The sequence below is a fragment of the Hypomesus transpacificus genome, chromosome 26 (genome assembly GCF_021917145.1).
Source record: "Hypomesus transpacificus isolate Combined female chromosome 26, fHypTra1, whole genome shotgun sequence".
In the NCBI taxonomy this organism is placed as follows: domain Eukaryota; kingdom Metazoa; phylum Chordata; class Actinopteri; order Osmeriformes; family Osmeridae; genus Hypomesus; species Hypomesus transpacificus.
The window spans coordinates 8690903-8710274 of NC_061085.1; the positions used below are offsets into that span (position 1 = coordinate 8690903).

Consider the following 19372-nt stretch of genomic DNA (forward strand, 5'->3'; position numbering starts at 1 on the left):
GTAAGAACCCGTATCCTTTATGAATGACGAACAAGTGAATCAGCCCTTACATAAAAGGCTTGAAAGCCCTACCTGTCACTTGCGTTCCGTGGATTTCCGTGTCACGTGTTGCCTATCCTCTAAAGAGCGCCCTTTTGTTATCAACCCTTTTAACAGAAGTGAATCCTTTTAGCACAATGCTCGGGATTCATTTGTTATTAGACGGGACTTAAAATAAAGATGAAACAAAGCTGACACGACAAGGGACCGGTACTACTGTAGACAGGGTAAGAGGATTTAGGAAGGGGGAAAAAAACATGTCTTTGTGTTAGTGGATCGTCCATCCCGAACACGGTAAATGTGTAGAACAGACCAGAGAGTCCCGTCTGCACCAATGGGAGCAGAGGAATCTGAGGAGTTCTGTGGGCCGAGCTGTGCCGTAAAACCCCCCTCCAGTTTTTTCCTGAGTGACAGCTCACATCCAAATAGTGTAGTGATATGTAATGCTAAATGAACCGGATAAACATGTCTTTAAAATAAGAAGAGGACCCACACCAAGCCACTCCTTCCCTCCCCCTCTCTGGTGGTCCTCTCCCCGGACACATGCTGTTCAGGGCCCCGGACTCTCCTAGTAGGGCTAATGGAAAGCTTTCAGGGCACGCTTGTCTTGTGTGGCCTCTGCGCAGCTCTGCTGTCACTAGTGTACGGTCACTGCTAGTGGGCCGGCCCATTTTCTCTTAAGAAGCCCCCCCAACCCTAACCCTAGTGCACACACACACACGCACACACACACACACACACACACATACAGAACACCTCACACCAGCTCCTCTGGAGTGAGGGGGAAGTCTGACAGTAGCTTAGGGACTTGTCATGTTAAACAGGCCTGAAAACCAGTTAGGGCTTCAGAGCAGGAGTCTCTACTGTGTGCATACAGGACATCCCAGTGTAGACCGTTTCCCCCCCGGGGGCACAACCAAGGTGTCACGTCAAGATGGGACAGTCTGGAGAAGGACCTGAACCCCTCCCATCTGCAGTAGATCTAATGCCTTTTCAGTGCGAGAGAAAACATTGGATTATTCGCAAGATAGGACACCAATAAATAAATAACTTTAGCCGTTGTATAAAAATAAAATAAAAATATGATTTTTCATTGTCATCCAATTAGATTGTAATGACAAACATGTTAAGTTCTTGTATTTACCATGCTTTATTGTTTTCACAGCTGTGAACAGCTATAAACAGAGTTCAGTGTGTGTGAAAAGCCAGCTCAATGTGGAGGGAGAGACGGGGGGTGAAGCCCGGGTCGGGACTCAGGGAAGCTGGGTATGCCTGACCCCCCCCCCCCCCCGCCAGCCTGCGTGTTTCGACTGTCATCTGCTAACAGTGGTATCTCTTGTGATCATATTTTCCCCCTATTCTCCTGCCTTTTCTTTCCAGATTCATGAATAATTTGTGTCTTCGCCTTGCTGCTTGATGACAGCTGTGCAGTTGGCTGGCAGTCTATTTTTCGGATCAGGTGAATAATGAATAAGGCGTTGCAACAAAAGAGCCAGCCCCAATATGAGCCCCCCCACCTCCTCCACAGTCCACCCACCTCTGCTGTCCTGACAGTCTAAGGGGAGGAGACAGGTAGAGGGTGAAGCAGTGCTCTCTCTCTCTCACACCCTATGCTCTTACCTGCTAGCTTAATAGACCCAGCTAACCAAAGGGGTCACAGCAACTAACGATGGCACAAAGCGCTTTTTGGCTTTGACGCGATGTAATAGATCTTTTTTCCTCCATGCTGGAATCAACATAACCTAGGTTCTTGTTGAGGGTCAACTAACCTACAGAAACATTTTTGTCCGAACAGTAGTTAATGAGATGATGTACTGTATTAAGTATTAATAAGGCTAAAGAAATACGATGATTATAGTGTAGATGTGTACAGTGGATGTGTACAGTATGAGTAGTTGGCTATGTCCCACTTCAAACAATGAGCAAGCTGCTAGCCTGTGAATTACCTCAATTGAGAGATCTGAAATGGTAAAACCAAAGCATGACTTAAAGATCTCTTTTATATTTGATGCGTTATTTGACATCAATAATAAATTGTTCAGACCACCAGAACCGGCACTCTGAATTCTCGAACTGCACATGTACAGTATGTTCTCCATGTCACGGGAGACCGCTGTAATTGCAATGATTGTCGGACAGTCAGTTTCAAGCGTGCTTGTGCAACACGTATTGTTTGTGTGTGTGTGGAGTTTGTGTGTGTGTGGAGTTTGTGTGTGTGTTGGAGGGGGATTGAGAATCAGGACCTAGACTCGGGCCTGGATTTCGAACCTCAGAATGCAGTACTCTGATTACTCAGACGCTCAAATCGATTGAGCCGTTCCAAGACTTTTTCTCTTCATATTTAATATGCCTGGGGGCTGTGGGGTAATGCTCTGAAACCAGCCAAGGGCCTTGGAGGGAAATCTGGCCAGCCTAATGGCTTATTTGACTTTGCTTGAAAAGCCTTCTCCTCTCTGAGTAAACCACGGGATGGGAGCAACTGAGACTAGTTTACTGGGCCTACAGTAGTACACAAACAAGAGCCATTCTGTTTCCATAAGGTCATAGTTATTTTTAAGGGGGGGTCGAATATGACAAACTGTGATTCACTGTTGACCTGAATGAACTATTTAGCCCGACTCCCGAACCACTCAGCCATCTTGACCCCCCGCCATCTGATTTAAGCTTTGAGTTGTACGTGACTTCAGGGTTAAAGAGCTTGAGGCTACCTCAGAGTGTTTAAGGCACTTAATGGAAGGCCTGTCTTTCTTCCTGCAGAACTTCAGGTGCTTTGGTGAATCTTCTTACCCACCAGGGTGACAGTTGGTGACAGTTGGTGACAGTTGATGGAAAGTTGGGGGACCAGTTACACCAATCACCGGTCAGTGAGAATACTGAATCAGTCTGATCCTTGGAATGCTTGATTAAGGAAGTATAATTGTAAAGTAAATGTTTACATATAACCACAATCATTTGACAATTATGGAATTTGTTTAACATCATACTGTTCATACTGACAGATGATTCCCGCACATATACACACACTCACTCACTCACTCACTCACACACACACACACACACACACACACACACACACACACACACACACACACACACACACACTCTCTGTCTTTCTCTCTCTCTCTCTCTCTCTCTCTCTCTCTCTCTCTCTCTCTCTCTGTCTTTCTCTCTCTCTCTCTCTCTCTCTCTCTCTCTCTCTGTCTCTCTCTCTCTGTGTGTTTCTCTCTCTGTGTCTCTCTCTCTCTCTCTCTCTCTATCTCTCTGGTTAAATAAGCGTGCATTTTCCTGTACTCCTCAGTCTATTCATCTGGGGGTTTAAAATATTCAGTATTTTCGCAAGCCTGGATGTTATAGGATTTGGGGTTAACTGAACCATTGAAAATCCTTGTGAGTCAGTGATTTCAATCAATGTAAAAGGAAGACTTCCTGATTGAGTCGTCTCACTCTTGCCTTTTAAACTGAAATCATAACAATGGCGGCCAACTTAACCTCAGACACACTGTAGAGACATGACAGCTACTGTTCATATAATCATGTTGGACAATTAATGAATTAAAGGTATACTTTTTGTGTAGTATTATCCCGTCTAAATTGCTGTGCGTCATCGATGTGTGCCTTCTTATGCTCTGTGTTTTTGTAGGCTAGTGAAAATGCTGTTTTGTTGTCTGTTTTGTTTAAGCAATGTGAAAATGTTGAATCAATTCAGGGGTCCTTACATTGAAGTCAATGTTTTGGCAGATGAACAAAAGCAGTGCTTCAGATTCAGGTGTTGCCTGTGTGCCCTTGATCCTTTGGGGTCTGATTGTAGCTCCACAGGTGTAATTCAATTCCGTTCTCAAAACTTTACTTCACAAACAACGGCCATCAAAGCATTTGAGTTGTCAGTCTAGCAAGTTGGCAATGTTTACGGTGCAAACAAATGACTTTGGACTGCAGAGTCAAAACAAATAACTTGTCTGCCAGATGACAACTGGCAAAAATTCCATACTATACTCTTTTAATTCTATACTCCATAAATATTATAATAGATTACTTATAAAATATTTAAACGTGTGTAATATGTGACAAAAGGTATGGATGATGTTAGATGGTGTTTTGTATTTAATTTATGTGGACAACTACAGAAAAAAAACTAAACGTTTTTTATAAACATCAACATAAATTGTCTTGGTAGGCTAAATGAATAATTCAAGCATGAACATAATCTTACTCTAATCTTTCCTGTCTGATGCCACCTGAAGACCCTGCCTGTGACACCACGACATGTTGTGGTCTCCTCTCAGAGTTCAGTAAAATAGCCAAAGGCAAGAAAGCACTTTATAGAGCTATTAGTCCGTTGAGCGAGGAGTCTATGCGTGCCTTGCATTGTGTTCATAGATTTTAAAATCAATTTAAGACGAAATAACTTATTTAAACATTTATCCATCGCAGTCCATCCACATTCACTTTAGTGAATGCAGACCTGAGAGGATCGTGTTGGAACAAATATATCAATAGACTGTTTAGGCTATTGTTTGGTTGATTTGAAAATAAATTAAATATTTTTAGTTCCTGATGTCTAATTCAGAAAGGAATTAAGACTCTTATGTCGTTAATGCTTTAATATCTGGGATTGGCGTCAAATATGTTGAACGCTCAGAATCCTGTTCACCCTAACGGTGGATTGATGAACATTATCACAAATGTAAATCAAATACATAAAAATGTTTTCATTTAAATATTTTATTCAAACAAGAATATGTTAAATAAATACGTTTTGACATTTATAAACAACATCTTAATATACAGAAGCTGATATTCTCTATAAAAAAAACAAATGTGCAATTTGAAAAGTAGGATGGAAACAACATGGCTGAATTAGTTTATGAAAATGAGCAGGTGAGCTCATTCTACTCCTCAAATAGGCTAAAGTCATCATTAAATCACTTTGTCTATAGCATTGTGTAGATCATGTTTTGCCCGCATTCAAATCGTTGAACTGAAAACATAAATAGGCCCTGCCTACATTCTTTGGAGAAACGCTGATTTTACTAATGTCAAAACACAATCACTTGGTTGGTTTTATTGCTAATCCAGTTATTTAGGCTTGTATAAATATTTAGGGTTCAGACAGTTCCGCCCGAGGGTTTTGAAACAGTTTTGACTTGAACCTAGACTTATCATAGCATTGAATCAACTTCGCCATAGTTTATTATGCGTATGCTGACAAACAAATCCAAATTATTGTAGAAAAATATTATTCGAAAGTGGAAGACATAGTTTGTCCTGCTATAACAAAAGGCAAGTTGCCTTACACCCTTAAAAAGTGTAAGAATAGATCCATTCTTAATTTTTACTCCGTGTTCTTCAGGTTCCAAACGTTCAATAAAAACACATCCCCCAAATGTGTTTTTTGGAACAACATCGGTTTAAAACTTCAGGTTCTTTCAGATCAAAAATCATGAAAAATTACAGGGGATGGAAACTTTTTTTTCAAGTGGTTAGTTATTTTTCTTTTTCAATTAGTTATATAGCAATTAGTTCTATATTTGTTTTAGTGTTCGGTGTCCTGGTACTTAGACTATGTTTGGCCAACGCTCTTAGAACGTTCCTAAGAAGCTCATAGCGTTAAGAGCTTCTTAACGAATCTGGGAAACCCGGCCTTTGAGGACATGGCTTTTTCATTTGAGTCCGTGTTGTGTTTCTTTGTGTCTTCTCAAGTCTACTTTCCTCTGGAATCCTTTTCCACAGAGATCACAGCCGAATGGTTTGAACCCCGTGTGTTTTCGGCTGTGGGTTATGAGATTGGAGCTCTGACTGAATGCCTTCCCACACACCTGACATTTATGCGGCTTCTCACCTGAGGAATGAAAACGTTTACATTACCATCATGTCAACTTGCATTTCATAAGCAAGCAATTGCCAATAGCCTATATATCCCTACCAATTTGCTTGGCAATGGAAATTGTATTTTTACGCTGGTTTTAAAAATAGATTCTACTTGCCTGTGTGGATGAATGTGTGCTTTTTCATGTCTGATTTCTGATGGAATCTCTTGCCGCAAAACTGGCATGGGTAAGGCCTTGTGTCAGAATGGATGAGAAGATGCGTAGACAGGGTGGACGACCTTTTGAAACTTTTGCCACAGATCTTGCAGTCAAAGCTTCTTTCCTGTTGAGATATAGAAAGTTTAAGTTTGTCTTCAATTAACGCATGTAACGCAATGGGGCAACGAGTGAAGGCAAATTGTTTAAATACAATTTTACATGTGGAGTTAACCTACTTGTGAATGCACCGCTTTGTGTTGTTCGAGACTGACAGCGTGCCCGAAGGTTTTGCCGCAGATTTCACACGCAAATGGCCTTGTCCCGCTGTGTGATCGGCGGACATGAACCTCTAATCCGTGTGGAGTTGAGAACACCTGCGCAATAAGAAACCGTAGGACTTAAAACTTAAAAGGATGTAGAAAAAAATACAAATAAGAAAGTGTGTTTTGAAACATCACTAACGACAAAACGTAGGATTGCAGTCGCTTACCTTGCTGCATTTGATGCATTTATAAGCACCATTAAGAATAAGACGTGAGCAAAGCAAGTCAGTCTTGATTTCAGAACTTTTGCCATGAAGGTTTCCCTCTGAAAACAACGCGGGGATAGCGTTTCTCTCGAACAGGCCGGCGGAAGCCCTGTAATCACTGTAATTTTCTGCTCCAAGATTTCTCTCAGTAAAGAGGGATTGTTCGATGCTCCGGTCACTATAGAAGCCCAGAGGTGGGTTCCTCTCCACGTCAATGTGGTGGGGGTAGGGCTGGACCAGATGTCTCGTATCAGATCCCGAATAAGACGTGCTCCAAGCATAAGGCCGAAACGGTACGGCAAAGGGCTGCGTCTCATCCACCGAAGGTGATAATGATTTCTCGGAATCAACTGTTGGAAGGGAACGAATCTGATTAGGGCGTTTAGGTCTGGACCCATGTAGCTATGTAGGCTATAGGCTATCAGTATTCACACAATCGACTATAAAAATGTAGGATAAGAAATAGACTATTAACTGGGCATATATCTGAATGGCAGTTAGACTGGCTATGCAAACTTTTTGAAGAAAAAATAGGCTGTTTTTTATTTTATTATTAGTCTATTTTAGGTAGGCTATAGCCTAATGATGGGGTGTCAGCGGTCCGTGTTCTCTACCTGGTGAAGCTGAAGGTGATGGAGGCCGCCACAAATCTTCATAATCTGGGGACCGATCGCACACACCATCTCCACAGCTGTACGGCGACTTGGAGAAGTCACCGGTGTCCGCCAGATGAGAGTGTGAACTGAACCCGCTTGTATCGATAGCATCTGTGTCCTCTGGAAATTTACTCTCTGTAGTCAGATGTGAAAAAAAAACGATTCAATTCGGCTGTGTAGTGATCCACACATTTGTGAGGAAAAAGGAAATTAAGTAGGCCTACATTTGATTTCGATTAACTGAGACTTGCCTTAAAAAAGGTTAAGCATAACCCTTAAACGTCATTAATGCCAAGTCTCAGCTACCTTTAACACGACCATTGCTGCGTAATTGTGGAATAGGTCTTTAGTTAGTGTGGTTTGTTTTGAGATTAGTTGGCGAGTTTCGTGGAAATGTGTCACGAAAAGATTTTCTACTACAACAAAAAAACATAGAAAGGAAATGGGTAGCATACAGCTCGTCAGCACCTCACATTATTTTGTCAGGTAAATTAACTAAACTTTAAGCTTTTGTTTTACCATTCTTGTATTTTTAAATTCCTTTACAATTCCTATGTAGCCTATAGCCTATCTGCTCAACACAGCCTAGCCAGAAACGTATGTCCACATACCTGCACATATATGTGCTAATACCGTATCCAATCTGTTGTTGTCATCTTCAAAGGACCGAGGCTGGTGATAACTGTGGGCTTTCTTACTCTTCACCAAAAATGACCGAGGCATGATTTGTGTCCTCTCCTCGTTCAGCCTTATAGATATATCCAAAATCACTTGTGATCCAGAAATCTGCGAGTTTCCTGGGTGCAGCCGCTATGTTTTTATCCCTGAAAGGATTTAAAGACCACTGGTTGAGATGTATGGTCATGTAGGCTATAAGAGATTTTGGATAAGGACGACGCATGCGCAAACTCACCCTTCCCGTCTGCCAGGTGTTGCGCGGGACAGGTGCCCGAGGAAGCGCTCCCTGCCGCCTCGCGTCTGTGATTGGTCCGCCCTAGAACAAACGCAAGGCAGCTCTCGCGGATCAGACTCTTCATCTCCAGGGGGAATTAAAGCCCATGGCAATCAGGATAAGTGATACACTGCTTTATCAATGTGTTACTCAATCCCTGGTTCCGGGGGGCCCGAGGAAATGTGGAGACAAGCAGAGAGCCAGTCTGGTGTAGCACTTTTCAAGAAATTATGCAATGTGAGTTTTAAATAGTACAGGTTATATGCCTATAGGGATTTTATAATAGCCGAACTGCAAAATGCGCTTTCAGGTTGAAACTTAATCCTTAAAATGGGCTAATGTTTACGTGTGGATGGGCCAATAAATAGGCCATTTATAGCCTACCCGAGATGAATCACGATTATACTATTGACGATAAATTGTGTCAGTGTTTGGGCTACTTTCCTCTCAACAAGGTAGGTAACTATTTTTGTTTTGATTAGAATTTCTGACTTTCAGAACTGCATATAGGCCTACCCTATTCTTAACAGCAACAGCCTGTAGGCTAACCGCAGTTTCGTATTTCTTTTAGTAACTAATATTTGGTCTGGCCTGCCAGTAACAGAGGTGCTCTGTTCACGTGTCACACTCGGTAAGATGATTGCCGGCTGAAATTCAATTGCGCACCGAACCATATCAGCTCTCGCACTAGACAGGGACTGAGACTTGTCCTTGCCTACAAGTTTCAACAAAGACGGAGCGTGCCATCAATTCATACATGTTTTTGCTATCCTACCATATCCATAACCTTGTACATCTTTGGTTTGATTGTTGTCAATTAGATTATTTTTTGTTATTAGCTATGTCACTATCCTCTCTGATATTTTTTTCTTCTACGACGTGACAGTTTTACGACCAAGTGAAAAGCATGATAATAAACTATTTTGTAGCTTATAGCCTACAAAGAAACAGTAGACCAGCTAAATATATAGGCCTAAAATATGGGCTGATGAGTTTATAATCTGATAATTAATCAAATGTTGGTTTAACCTTTATTGAACAATTTTTGCATTAATGTGCATCTCAGGGATGAGAAGGCTGAGCGGGAGGTTGCTGGTTGGATTCCCGGCAGTGGATAATTATGTTGTGTCCTTGGGCAAGGCTACATGCCCTCGGGGGAATGTCTCTGTACTTACTGTAAATCGCTCTGAATAAATGCGCAATGGAAGTCTGCTAAATGACTAAATATAAATCTCAATCATCCCCCTCCTAGAATGTATAGCCATTATCACTGACAGTAGAATTACGACCCTTACAGGAAATCAAAGCACCAGGCCTATGTAGATTAGACACATTACCACAAGGCATCCGGGCCTTCATTTCGAAAAGATATGCAGGCTGCCGATAAAAACGAAGTTGTAGGCTCGCCACAAACCACTGATGCGTATACCTTAAACCCGTCACGTTTTTTCTTATCTTCAAGATAAGATCGCCATAGGCTACTGTCGTTAATTGTAGAATGCTAAAATAATCATAATTATTTACTATTAGTTTATAAAAATATATTTGTGCATTATGGCCGCATGTGCTAGTGTGTCAATTGTAATGTGATAGACATTTGTCACTTGCATGTGACAGACTAATATAAATGAATAGAAAAGCTTTTTCAAAAGAGAATTATTTTCAAATATATATATTTTAAAACGTTTGCAAAAGACAACATTCAGCCTCAGTGAACGAGAGTAACAACGAGTTTTATCTGACACAGTGGATGAATGAAAGAATCTCGCCATTAGATCAAATCTGAAATTCAAATAGCATATGTAGGTAAACAATGCTGCATGATGCAGTTAAATAAATTATTCGATCATATTTGACATGATGATGATATTTATGAGCTAAAGCTTAACGTAATTGTGACAGAAAATATATCAAACCCCAGTAAAGTCTTGTAGAAGGCTCATTTAAAGAAAAAAACGGAATAGGTTTGATAAAATACAAACCTGCGTTGAGGCGGGTGTTAAATCTTAATAAGTGACCTCTTCAAGGCGCGTCCGAATTCAAAAGGCAATTTTGTATTAAATTGTAGGCTATGCTGTCCCATTTGAACATTTGCGCAATGTAAGAGGGCGACTCGAAGTTTCGCCTTTTGAAACCAGTAACTTCCTGAACATTTTTCAGCAACCAGATTCATTAGCAAATCAAATGTTAAGGAAGAAAGCGAGGTCGAGCATCTCACCGCAGCGAACCGCAATGAATTGTTTGCAAGTTTGAATGAAGCATTTAGCCCAATGTGTTTAATGCAAGTTATAATTTTTTTTTACAATTTTATACAAGTAGGCCTAAATGGCATTCTATCAAATACCGAATCTTGTCGTTTGAGTTAGTGATGCTTTTTCTTTATCTACACTCAAGGTTAATTATATTTAAATACAAAATATCGTAAATTGTAACCCCACCTGCACACACAAACATTTACTTGGCTTTCAAATACTCATAGGAACATATAATCATTTATGAAATAGTTTATTTGTGAACTCATCACACACAACAATCTCACACGTTTTCAGTGTGATAATCATTCCATAGTGTTAAGGGCAGCCATACGCTGTACTGCGCTCCACACTGTCTGAAAGTGCCTGACAACGCATGCCTCCTCCAAGCAACTTATTCCATGGGTGATCGCATTAGCACACCAAAAAAAAAAGAAGTTAGCAGTGCATTCTGGTAGCTGATCCTACAGCATGTCTGAGTATCCCAAGACCAGTCTGATATAGGTTGTGGTTTGGATTCAATCACAGCTACTCTTAACTGGAAACAGGGGCACTTGTTTAGTGTTGTAATAATTTAGAGAGTCTGATGGCCTTATAGATAACTGTCATTCTGTGTGACCGTAGTGGAGCTAACTTAACAACAGGGCCTGTGTAAAAGGCATGGACTTTAGTAACATTAGACAATGCTTCATCTCTCAACAGTGCACCTTAACTCTCTGTTTTTTCAGACAACCCTGTCTGCTGTAAAACATGCTCCTCAACTGCTATTAAGGTTTCCCCGGGACCATGATACAGCGTGTGCAATACATTTTGCACAACTTTGTTAAAGTCGAATGTTCCTCAGTTGATTTGGATGCCCACTTGACAAATGCAGCATTACTTTTCTCCTCTTGATGTGTAGATGATTCACTTTAACTAGTAACATGCTTCCATAACACAGCATGCTAAGATATTCCCATAAAGTTAAATGATCCGTTATTCCTCAGTCAGGACTCGGCCTGCCTGCCACATCCATGAATGCGATCTGAAAAAACGAGCCGTACAAAGACACAATGTTTGTGGAAAAATGCGAAACAACCCCCAACGGCCTCATTAACAAAGACCTCCAACTACAGAAATAAAGTCCCTTTCGTCTGAATCGTACAATACATTATAAACATCAGATATGCAAAGAATTCATCATTAGATACATATGTTCAAGTTAAAATTGAATTGGGGGGAGGGGGGGGTAAAGACAATACGAGCACATTTACATATGTACACAGATGTAAGATTCAACCTGACCTCCTGACTCCCTGCCCCTGACCAGGCATGTGGTACTCTAAGGTCGACAGGCAACTCTCTCCAACTCTATGTTGGTTGATACAGTCTTGCTTTGATGCTGGGCTCTCCGCCATATTCATTAGTACTACATTAGTGACAAACATCCCTCCCTCACAAGTTCCATCTTAATAGGTCACTTAGAAAAGGAGACATTTATTATTGGTGTTTACCTAAAACGTTTACATTGAAAAAAAATAAAAAATAAAACCTATTGAATGAAGTGTGTTATTGTAATCCACGTAACGCTCCATTATAGTCTCTGTGTTGTACCTAGTTGTGGGACTGAGGAAGGGGCGTGGCCTAGTGGTGTCTTAGCCGGGATAGGCTCAGCCCACCAAGATGGGTCTGGGGTGCTTACAAATCTCAAACCTGATTGGTGCTCCTCTCCGATACTGTCAACGCCCAGAGCACTGCATTGATATATTCAGCAGACAGGTTTAGGCATAAATTACAAAAAAAGGACACAAAAACAAACAAATAAAATAAAAAAATAAAACGGTTAACTCAGACAAATACAAACAGAGGAAAACTCCACAGGTGTGATTCTAATATGATTCCTAAAAGGGCGACACGATCGATTTGGAGCATCCCAGCTGTCCCCGAGTCCTAGGCCGTGCGTTCTCCCAGAGCAACCAACCAATCCCGCGTCCCCTGCTCCCCCGCGAGTGACGAGTCCTGCGGGGCCCCGCCCCCCTGGGCCCGGTCACACCGTGGTGGTCTTGTGGTTACCGTTGGAGGGCACGGACAGACGCAGGCCCTCGTCCTCCTCGTCCTCGCTGTCAGAGTCCCCCAGATCGGGGTGCAGTCTGAGGCGACTGCTGCTGGTGGGCTGGGGGCCCAGATGGGCCGGGCCCCTGACTCCGTCTTCGTCCGAGGACTGGTACAACTCGTCATCCACCACGTAGTGGTTGACGATGTGGATCCCGTCAAAAGTGGGCGTCTTGGCCACGCCCCTCTGGCCTTTTAGACAGCGGATCTGTGGAGACGAGGAGGAGGGGCTGTTTGACAGAGCTCAAGGCAAACTGGCTAGTATGCAAACACATGCCGACGAACAGTCACACACGGTGCACAAACTCGTACCACGACAAGGAGGTCAATTTGAATTCCGATTTGTATCGACAATTGAACAGGAAGGGAATCACATGCATGGGGGGGGGGGGGGGGGATGGGACACATTAATGTGATTGACGTGGTTTCATGTTTTTTTCAGTCAACGACCCACAAACATGGTTAGAAACACGGTAGGGGCAAGTGAGGGTGGGGGTCACAGGTCATCGTAAACAGAGTCTGCTCTCGACCACTGGGGGGAGCAGGGCCAATCTGCTTGTTGCCAACACTCACCTGGATTAGCCTGCCTCACAAAGACAGACATGTAGAAAGAGAGGCAGTCAAAGGGCCGGTTTAGAAACAGGGAAAATAACTCACAGAAATGGCCACATTTTAAGCTTGGCTACTCACTAAGGTCACTTATTTCAAATAATACTCATGGCTAAGATAGTAAATCAGTGTCTAAAGTTGATCAAGAAACGTTGAGGATGAGGTGATCGGTAGTTTTGCTGGGATCGCTTGTGTTCACTCTTAGATGTGAGATTGTGTTTCCTGCTAATAGAAGTGGTTTAACACTTTATGTCAGCAGCAGAGGTAGAATTCACAGGCTTGCGTCTTTACTGTTGAGACGTTTTCACAGCTTTTAGAATGACCTCACCACAAACACTTCAATCAGCATGACAAGATGTCCTCTGTCCCAATGTCAATGCCTGACCAGCAGACCTGAAGTGGGTGGGGGAACTCAAACGGACTCCTGATGCATTTACATTTAGTCATTTAGCAGACGTGCTTATCCAGAGCGACTTACAGTAAGTACAGGGACATTCTCCCCAAGGCAAGTAGGGTGAAGTGCCTTGCCCAATGACACAACGTCAATTCGCACGGCCGGGAATCGAACTGCCAACCTTCAGATTACTAGCCCAATTCCCTAACCGCTCAGCCATCTGACCCCCTTGATGCATGCTGATTTACTGTAGCAAGGCACCACATGACACCAAGCCCCCCCAGGAACAGGAGACCTTGTTCTTTTCTTTTTCTGCACCCTTTCACCTTCTATTCAACAAACAAAGGCTCTGCTAAACATCTAGGGCTTCATCTGATTTCCGGGTGGGGAAAATAGTCCATCTAATCTGGGTTTGGCTCTGCCTAATGCTGTTTTACTTAGAAGCAGTGGGTTGGGTGACAGGAAGCCAGGGGGTGTAGTTAACACTTTTTTACCTGGTGTTAACCTCAAAATATATATATTTTTTTTTACTTGTACAAAAATGTATGAACCAACAAAAACCACGCAACTATGATTTCTTTTGCTACCGTCATTTGTTTTTTTGGGGTTAAAAAGTCATTTAGGAGAACCACCCTCTCCACAAACTCCAGACATAATGTCTTCAGGACCCCCTGATCCACACTTCCTACCCACCTCATCTTTCAGCTCCGATATCTGGTCCTTCAGGTCCCGGATGTACTGGCTTGAATCGGTGTTATTGAGCTGACCTTGAACCTTCCCTTCTTCCTTCTGAAAGACAAAACGACGCCACAGGCATCTCATACAGGCTTGGCAATCTCAAACCCAACCAGCAGATCACGCAAAAAGGGATGGGTATGACTCAGTCGTCGAGCATTTGACTGCAGATCGAGAAGTGGCAGGTTCCCCGAGCTGTATGTCGCTATAGATACAAGGGTCTGGTAGGCCTGGCTGCACAGGAAGAGTGTGGATATTGTGAAATGGACACTTCATAAAGACTTTAATGGCAGCACTATATCTTGTGGTGGTAAGGGTGATTAAAAGAAACCTGAGCTAAGGTTTACCCTTTCACTATACCTGTATAGACAGTCCTATTGAAACTACATGTAGGTGTATATGTCTGTCTGGTTATAGTAACTACAGATACATCACTGGAAAAGTAGCATCATAGAGGATAAATATAGAGGTGGCAGCTAACAGTCAGAGATAAAGGAGGAAACCGAACACACGATAATGTCGGTTGAGTTCAATTTCCTCCTGAGGCTCTAGGGAAGAGGGGCGAGTATCTCCGTTTAACAGCCAGAACACGCAAGCTGTTTACCTCCTCCACTGTGCACATCTGCAGTCGGGCGTCAAAATCACTCCCTTCAGACGGCTCGTGATAAACAACAGGGAGGGGGGAGGCACAGGGTGCAGGCTATCAAACCACAGACAAAACAACGCTGGAACTGGGGGCAGAAAAGGAGAAGGTGTGTGTGGGGGTGGGGGTGGGGGGAGAGGTGAGGTGAGATACAACTGCCCCTCAAAATATACATGGGAGATTTCAATTCCTGTGGAAGAGGGGTTAAATTGAGGGTGCAAGTTCCTGATAGGCCTCCGACAAAGAGAACTCGGCAAACATCTTTCTTCCAAGAATCTGTGTTTTTCTTGAGGTTTACCCCCCCCCCCCCCTCGCCTACCCCCTAGTGATAAGGGTGAGGCAGTTAGTTAGACTTCCTCATGTTGAGCTGTGTGAATCACCAGGTGTCATGGCTGTGGCCAGGGACGTCAAACGTCTAAGTAATGGCTTCCTCGTCTGTCTCCAACGACCACAGACTGCTGTCCTTTGGAGTCAAGCAAGTCTCACATCGGTTGGTTTTACGTTCCTGTGTCACGTACCATGTTTGACTCTCGTTGGTCAATGTTGTATTTAGAAAGATACTACAGGAACTACAATGAAATGTGTAAGTATAGAAGTATCATTACTTTGGTAGTAGTGAGAAGGGCTGTGGACATGTCTGGTGACCTTTGATAATTCAAAGGCAGGTCCACCCTGTAACATTCACATCTGACTCCAGTAAACTCCAGTTTACTATTTATCGTAAGACTATTATGAATTGAAAATTTACATAACTTCAACGGCAACTGAAAAAGAACTAGCAAGCGAAGCATAAAAACAGGAACTGGACTGGTTTCCTCTGCGAAAATCAGTCCGATTTGAAAAAAGGCCTTCATGGAAAGCGAGCAAACGAGCGTAGATATTCAATGACCCTATCGATGTCATCTTAGAAAACACTCTCACTAATTGGAATCCCTGATACGTCTCACGCACACAAAAAAGCGACAAACGACTCCATACAAGTTGCTGTGTTGCATCTAATCCCTTCTTTAAATCTCTGAGCATGTCAGGATGCAAAAACTACAAATCGAGCGAGTCCCCTTTGATTCTAGCAGTAGTGTAATAGGAAGTGGTTTTCTTATCTTGAAGTGGAGATGGCTGTGCTGTGGTATCGCCATGATCACGATGGATGTGGCTAGTTTTGAAACACCCCAAACATGACCAGATATAAAAAGTGCACCCTTTTTTGGGGGGTTGGGAAGAACTCAATGCGTCAAAACTGATGTTCCTCCAGCCTCGGTGACAGTGTACTGCTTGGCGGTAGGAACAGCGCCTCGAGCAGGTAGGACAGGCAGTGAAGGCCTGACGATACTCAAAGACGTCACCGTCCATTCTGTCTCAGGAGGAGAGCAGCTGAACTTGCATCGAGTCCCCCCTCCTCCTCCCACCTTCATCTGCGCCTGGGCCCAAGGTTAGCAGGCGTCACCAGAAGGGTTGTAGAATCGATACCCCCCCTCCCCCTCACTGGGCCTACCAAACGATCAACCCGTAACCCCAAGATAGATCTGCACTTTGGTCACCAACCACAGACCAAAACGAGCCCTCTGAATAGGGCCATTGGCCTTCTACAAAACACTTGGTTGCTTCATTATGTTGAGCTGGGAAGCCACAACACCATTTGCATCCCTGCAGACTAAGGCGGCAGTAGGGGTAGGCTCTGATGATATCACCTATGTTGTTGCTGAGGTGCTTAGTAACAAACCTCAGACCACACAGTGTGTGTGTGTATGTGTGTCTGGAAGGTCTGAAACTAAGGTATAGGTCGGGCTTGAAAATAAAAAAAGTTTGAGTTTTCTATATCTGCATTTGGTTTTGTCATGAGAGGATACATGGGGGGTGTGTGTAGGTGCATTTAGTCTAACACTTTGTTTGCTCATAACAGCAAACCCATTAGACAGAATGATGTGACTCACTTGGCTGATACTCAACATCCCCAGTTGATTTCTCACGAAAAGAAGATATACAATCACAGCCAATCTCCACTGTTACCCCCCGACACAACCACAGCCCTACCCAGTTCTATCACAGTCCATACAAAGCTGTGTGCTTGATTGTAAATCCATGTTCACCACATACGTTGCATGCAGTAAAGGGTGGTCAAACACACACATGTATGTAGACAGTATGTATTTCATTAGAGAATATAAGGAACCTTTAAGGGAACAATATTTTTGAGGACGCTGAAGCTGCTTAGATCACAATATTTGACTGCTACACTGAATTTCCATGAAGAAAAATTGGTATTTTCCGCTGACCTTTATTGGTTTGTGAGGTCCCTTTTAGGCAGGCCATACTTTCTTAGTCCACCCACCCCCCCCCCCCCCCGGACGCTTGCACCCCCCGCACACCTTTTCTTGTATTTCGTCTGACATACCCTACCTTCTTCCTAACATCAATGCAGAAACCCAAAATAGATACAGTCTTCTCTATCCGCATACCTTCCTGTCAGGGGCCTCTCTAAAAACTAGTGGTGTACTCAAACTTAATCTGTTTGAAAGAAGAAAAAATGAAAAAACCAGAGTTGTGTTTAAACTGGTTGGCCCAGCACGTGTTTGTTTGCACATTAGTGTGTGTTTCTGCACTGTGTGTGTGTTTGTACAGTGTGTGTGTGTGTGTACTGTGTGCATCGCACGGCCATGGAGTGACAGGGCATCAGTACCTGTATCTCCAGCTCTGAGATCTGCTGCTGGAGTTCGGCCATCGCTGCAATGTTGTCGGCCTCTCTCAGCCTCACTGCCATCACCTCCTCCTTGCTCTGCAACAACGATAGTCAAAAAAACCACACCAGCCTTCAAGTCACACTGTGACGCCACACATCACATTTCTGCACAACCGTTTCAGAACGAGGGACTACTCTGCTCAGACGTGCATAGCTGCTTTTACAGTTGTGAGAAAAAAAAGAAAAAAAAAGCAACATGTGTTTTGTGATTTCTGAAGTGAGATTTGCTGAGCTGCAGAAAACTGTTGACAGTTTCAAGATGCTATCGCTGGCTGCATGTACCAGAAGTAGAAGCTTCCTTATTTCTGGAGCTGGATATCAATCTGCCAGGGAAGCAACAAATAGATAAAGCAGATTTCATAATCTATCAGCATAAATTGAGAAAGGACATTTTCTAGTTGCAAAATGGCCCGATTTCAGCGTGCTGCACAGGTAGCTAGGACTTTGTGGGGGGAAGGGGGGACCATTTAGTCTGTGTGAAGCACAAACGCAGTTCTAAGCAGTTTAGAGGTTCAGAGTTTTGGTCTCCCTCGCTACAGATCCAACTGTGGAAGAAATTGGGATTTCCTGTGTGCTTACATTATTCACTAATCAATAGAACTCTTCATTGGATACTAGTTAGTATTTTCTCATGTGAGCTTGCTATTAATAAGAGTAGATTGTGTCTGTGTCAGGGTTAATAAATGTTCGGGGTCAGGAGAAAGTACTGGCTAAACGTCCCTCGTCGTGACAACAAGAAGAGCTCCAGCTGTGATGCAGCAGGGCTGTTACCTTGCACTCGATCTCAGCCTGTTTGCGTTTGAACTCCTGCAGCTGCAGGAGCAGACCCTTGTTCTGACTGGTCAGCGACTCCATGCGCTCTTGGAAAACTCTGCCCTCCTGCTCCGCCCGGCGAAGTTGGTTGCCGTGAATCTGGTTCTGGATGGCACAACAATAAAACATTCCCCCCCAGATTAAGACTCATAATACATCTGATTTGTTAATCAGGTTCCAGTACATGCCAGGACCCTGTACCTGCATTTTTACATGGTTTACTGAACAGAACAGTAAAGGAAGTCAGGGTGGTAGAATGCACAGCTCTGCGTATTACTGCCGCCCTCTACTGGTTGTAGTTAGACAATGCACCTCGCGCCACCTGTCAGTCAAGGTGACGCAGGATTCATCGCACGGGGGGGTGGGGGGGGGGGGGCTGTGGCGCCGGGCAGCTGTGACCTCTGACCTGTGTCTCCATCTCCAGAATCCTCTGTCGGCTCTCTCGGAGCTCTGCCAGGGCCTCGGCCTCCCGCAGCCTGGCGCTCATCAGCTCGTCCTGAAGCTCGCTCACCGCGTTCTTCCTGGGGCTGTCCTTCCAGCGGCCGGCCGTGCGCGCCAGGTGACGCTGTGGAGACGCGGGGGAACGGCACTCACATTTACATTTAGTCATTTAGCAGACGCTCTTATCCAGAGCGACTTACAGTAAGTACAGGGACATTCTCTCCCCGAGGCAAGTTAGGGTGAAGTGCCTTGCCCAAGGACACAACGTCATTTTCGCATGCCCGGGAAACGAACCGGCAACCTTCTGATGAAAAGCCCGATTCCCTAACCGCTCAGTCATCTGACTCCCTACTCCCTCTCACAATGCTAAATGTTCCCTCGGGGCCGGTGATGGTGCTGCGCGTGAAGGTTGTGGCTCTCTCTGGTTTCGTGTGAGGTTTTGACGCTATGCTCGT

General features: G+C 43.7%; 2 protein-coding genes across 2 annotated transcripts in view; both read right to left on the reverse strand.

Annotated features, from left to right (window-relative positions):
- Positions 1-4836: 4836 nt before the first annotated feature.
- gfi1ab (growth factor independent 1A transcription repressor b) lies at positions 4837-10630 on the reverse strand. The gene is made up of 8 exons (XM_047049412.1): positions 10185-10630; positions 8164-8244; positions 7862-8074; positions 7209-7385; positions 6556-6944; positions 6302-6439; positions 6024-6189; positions 4837-5878 (listed from the first exon to the last, which is right to left on the reverse strand). Exons 3-8 carry the CDS (start codon positions 7971-7973, stop codon positions 5700-5702), a joined length of 1161 nt encoding a protein of 386 aa, XP_046905368.1. The 5' UTR covers positions 7974-8074; positions 8164-8244; positions 10185-10630; the 3' UTR covers positions 4837-5699.
- A 61-nt stretch (positions 10631-10691) lies between these two features.
- LOC124487239 (ecotropic viral integration site 5 protein-like) overlaps positions 10692-19372 on the reverse strand; it is a 28800-nt gene continuing 20119 nt past the window's right edge. The window contains 5 exon segments of the mRNA XM_047049411.1: positions 10692-12753; positions 14242-14337; positions 17604-17699; positions 18435-18581; positions 18883-19041. Of these exon segments, the coding sequence (XP_046905367.1) occupies positions 12481-12753; positions 14242-14337; positions 17604-17699; positions 18435-18581; positions 18883-19041 (771 nt within the window). The 3' untranslated portion in view covers positions 10692-12480.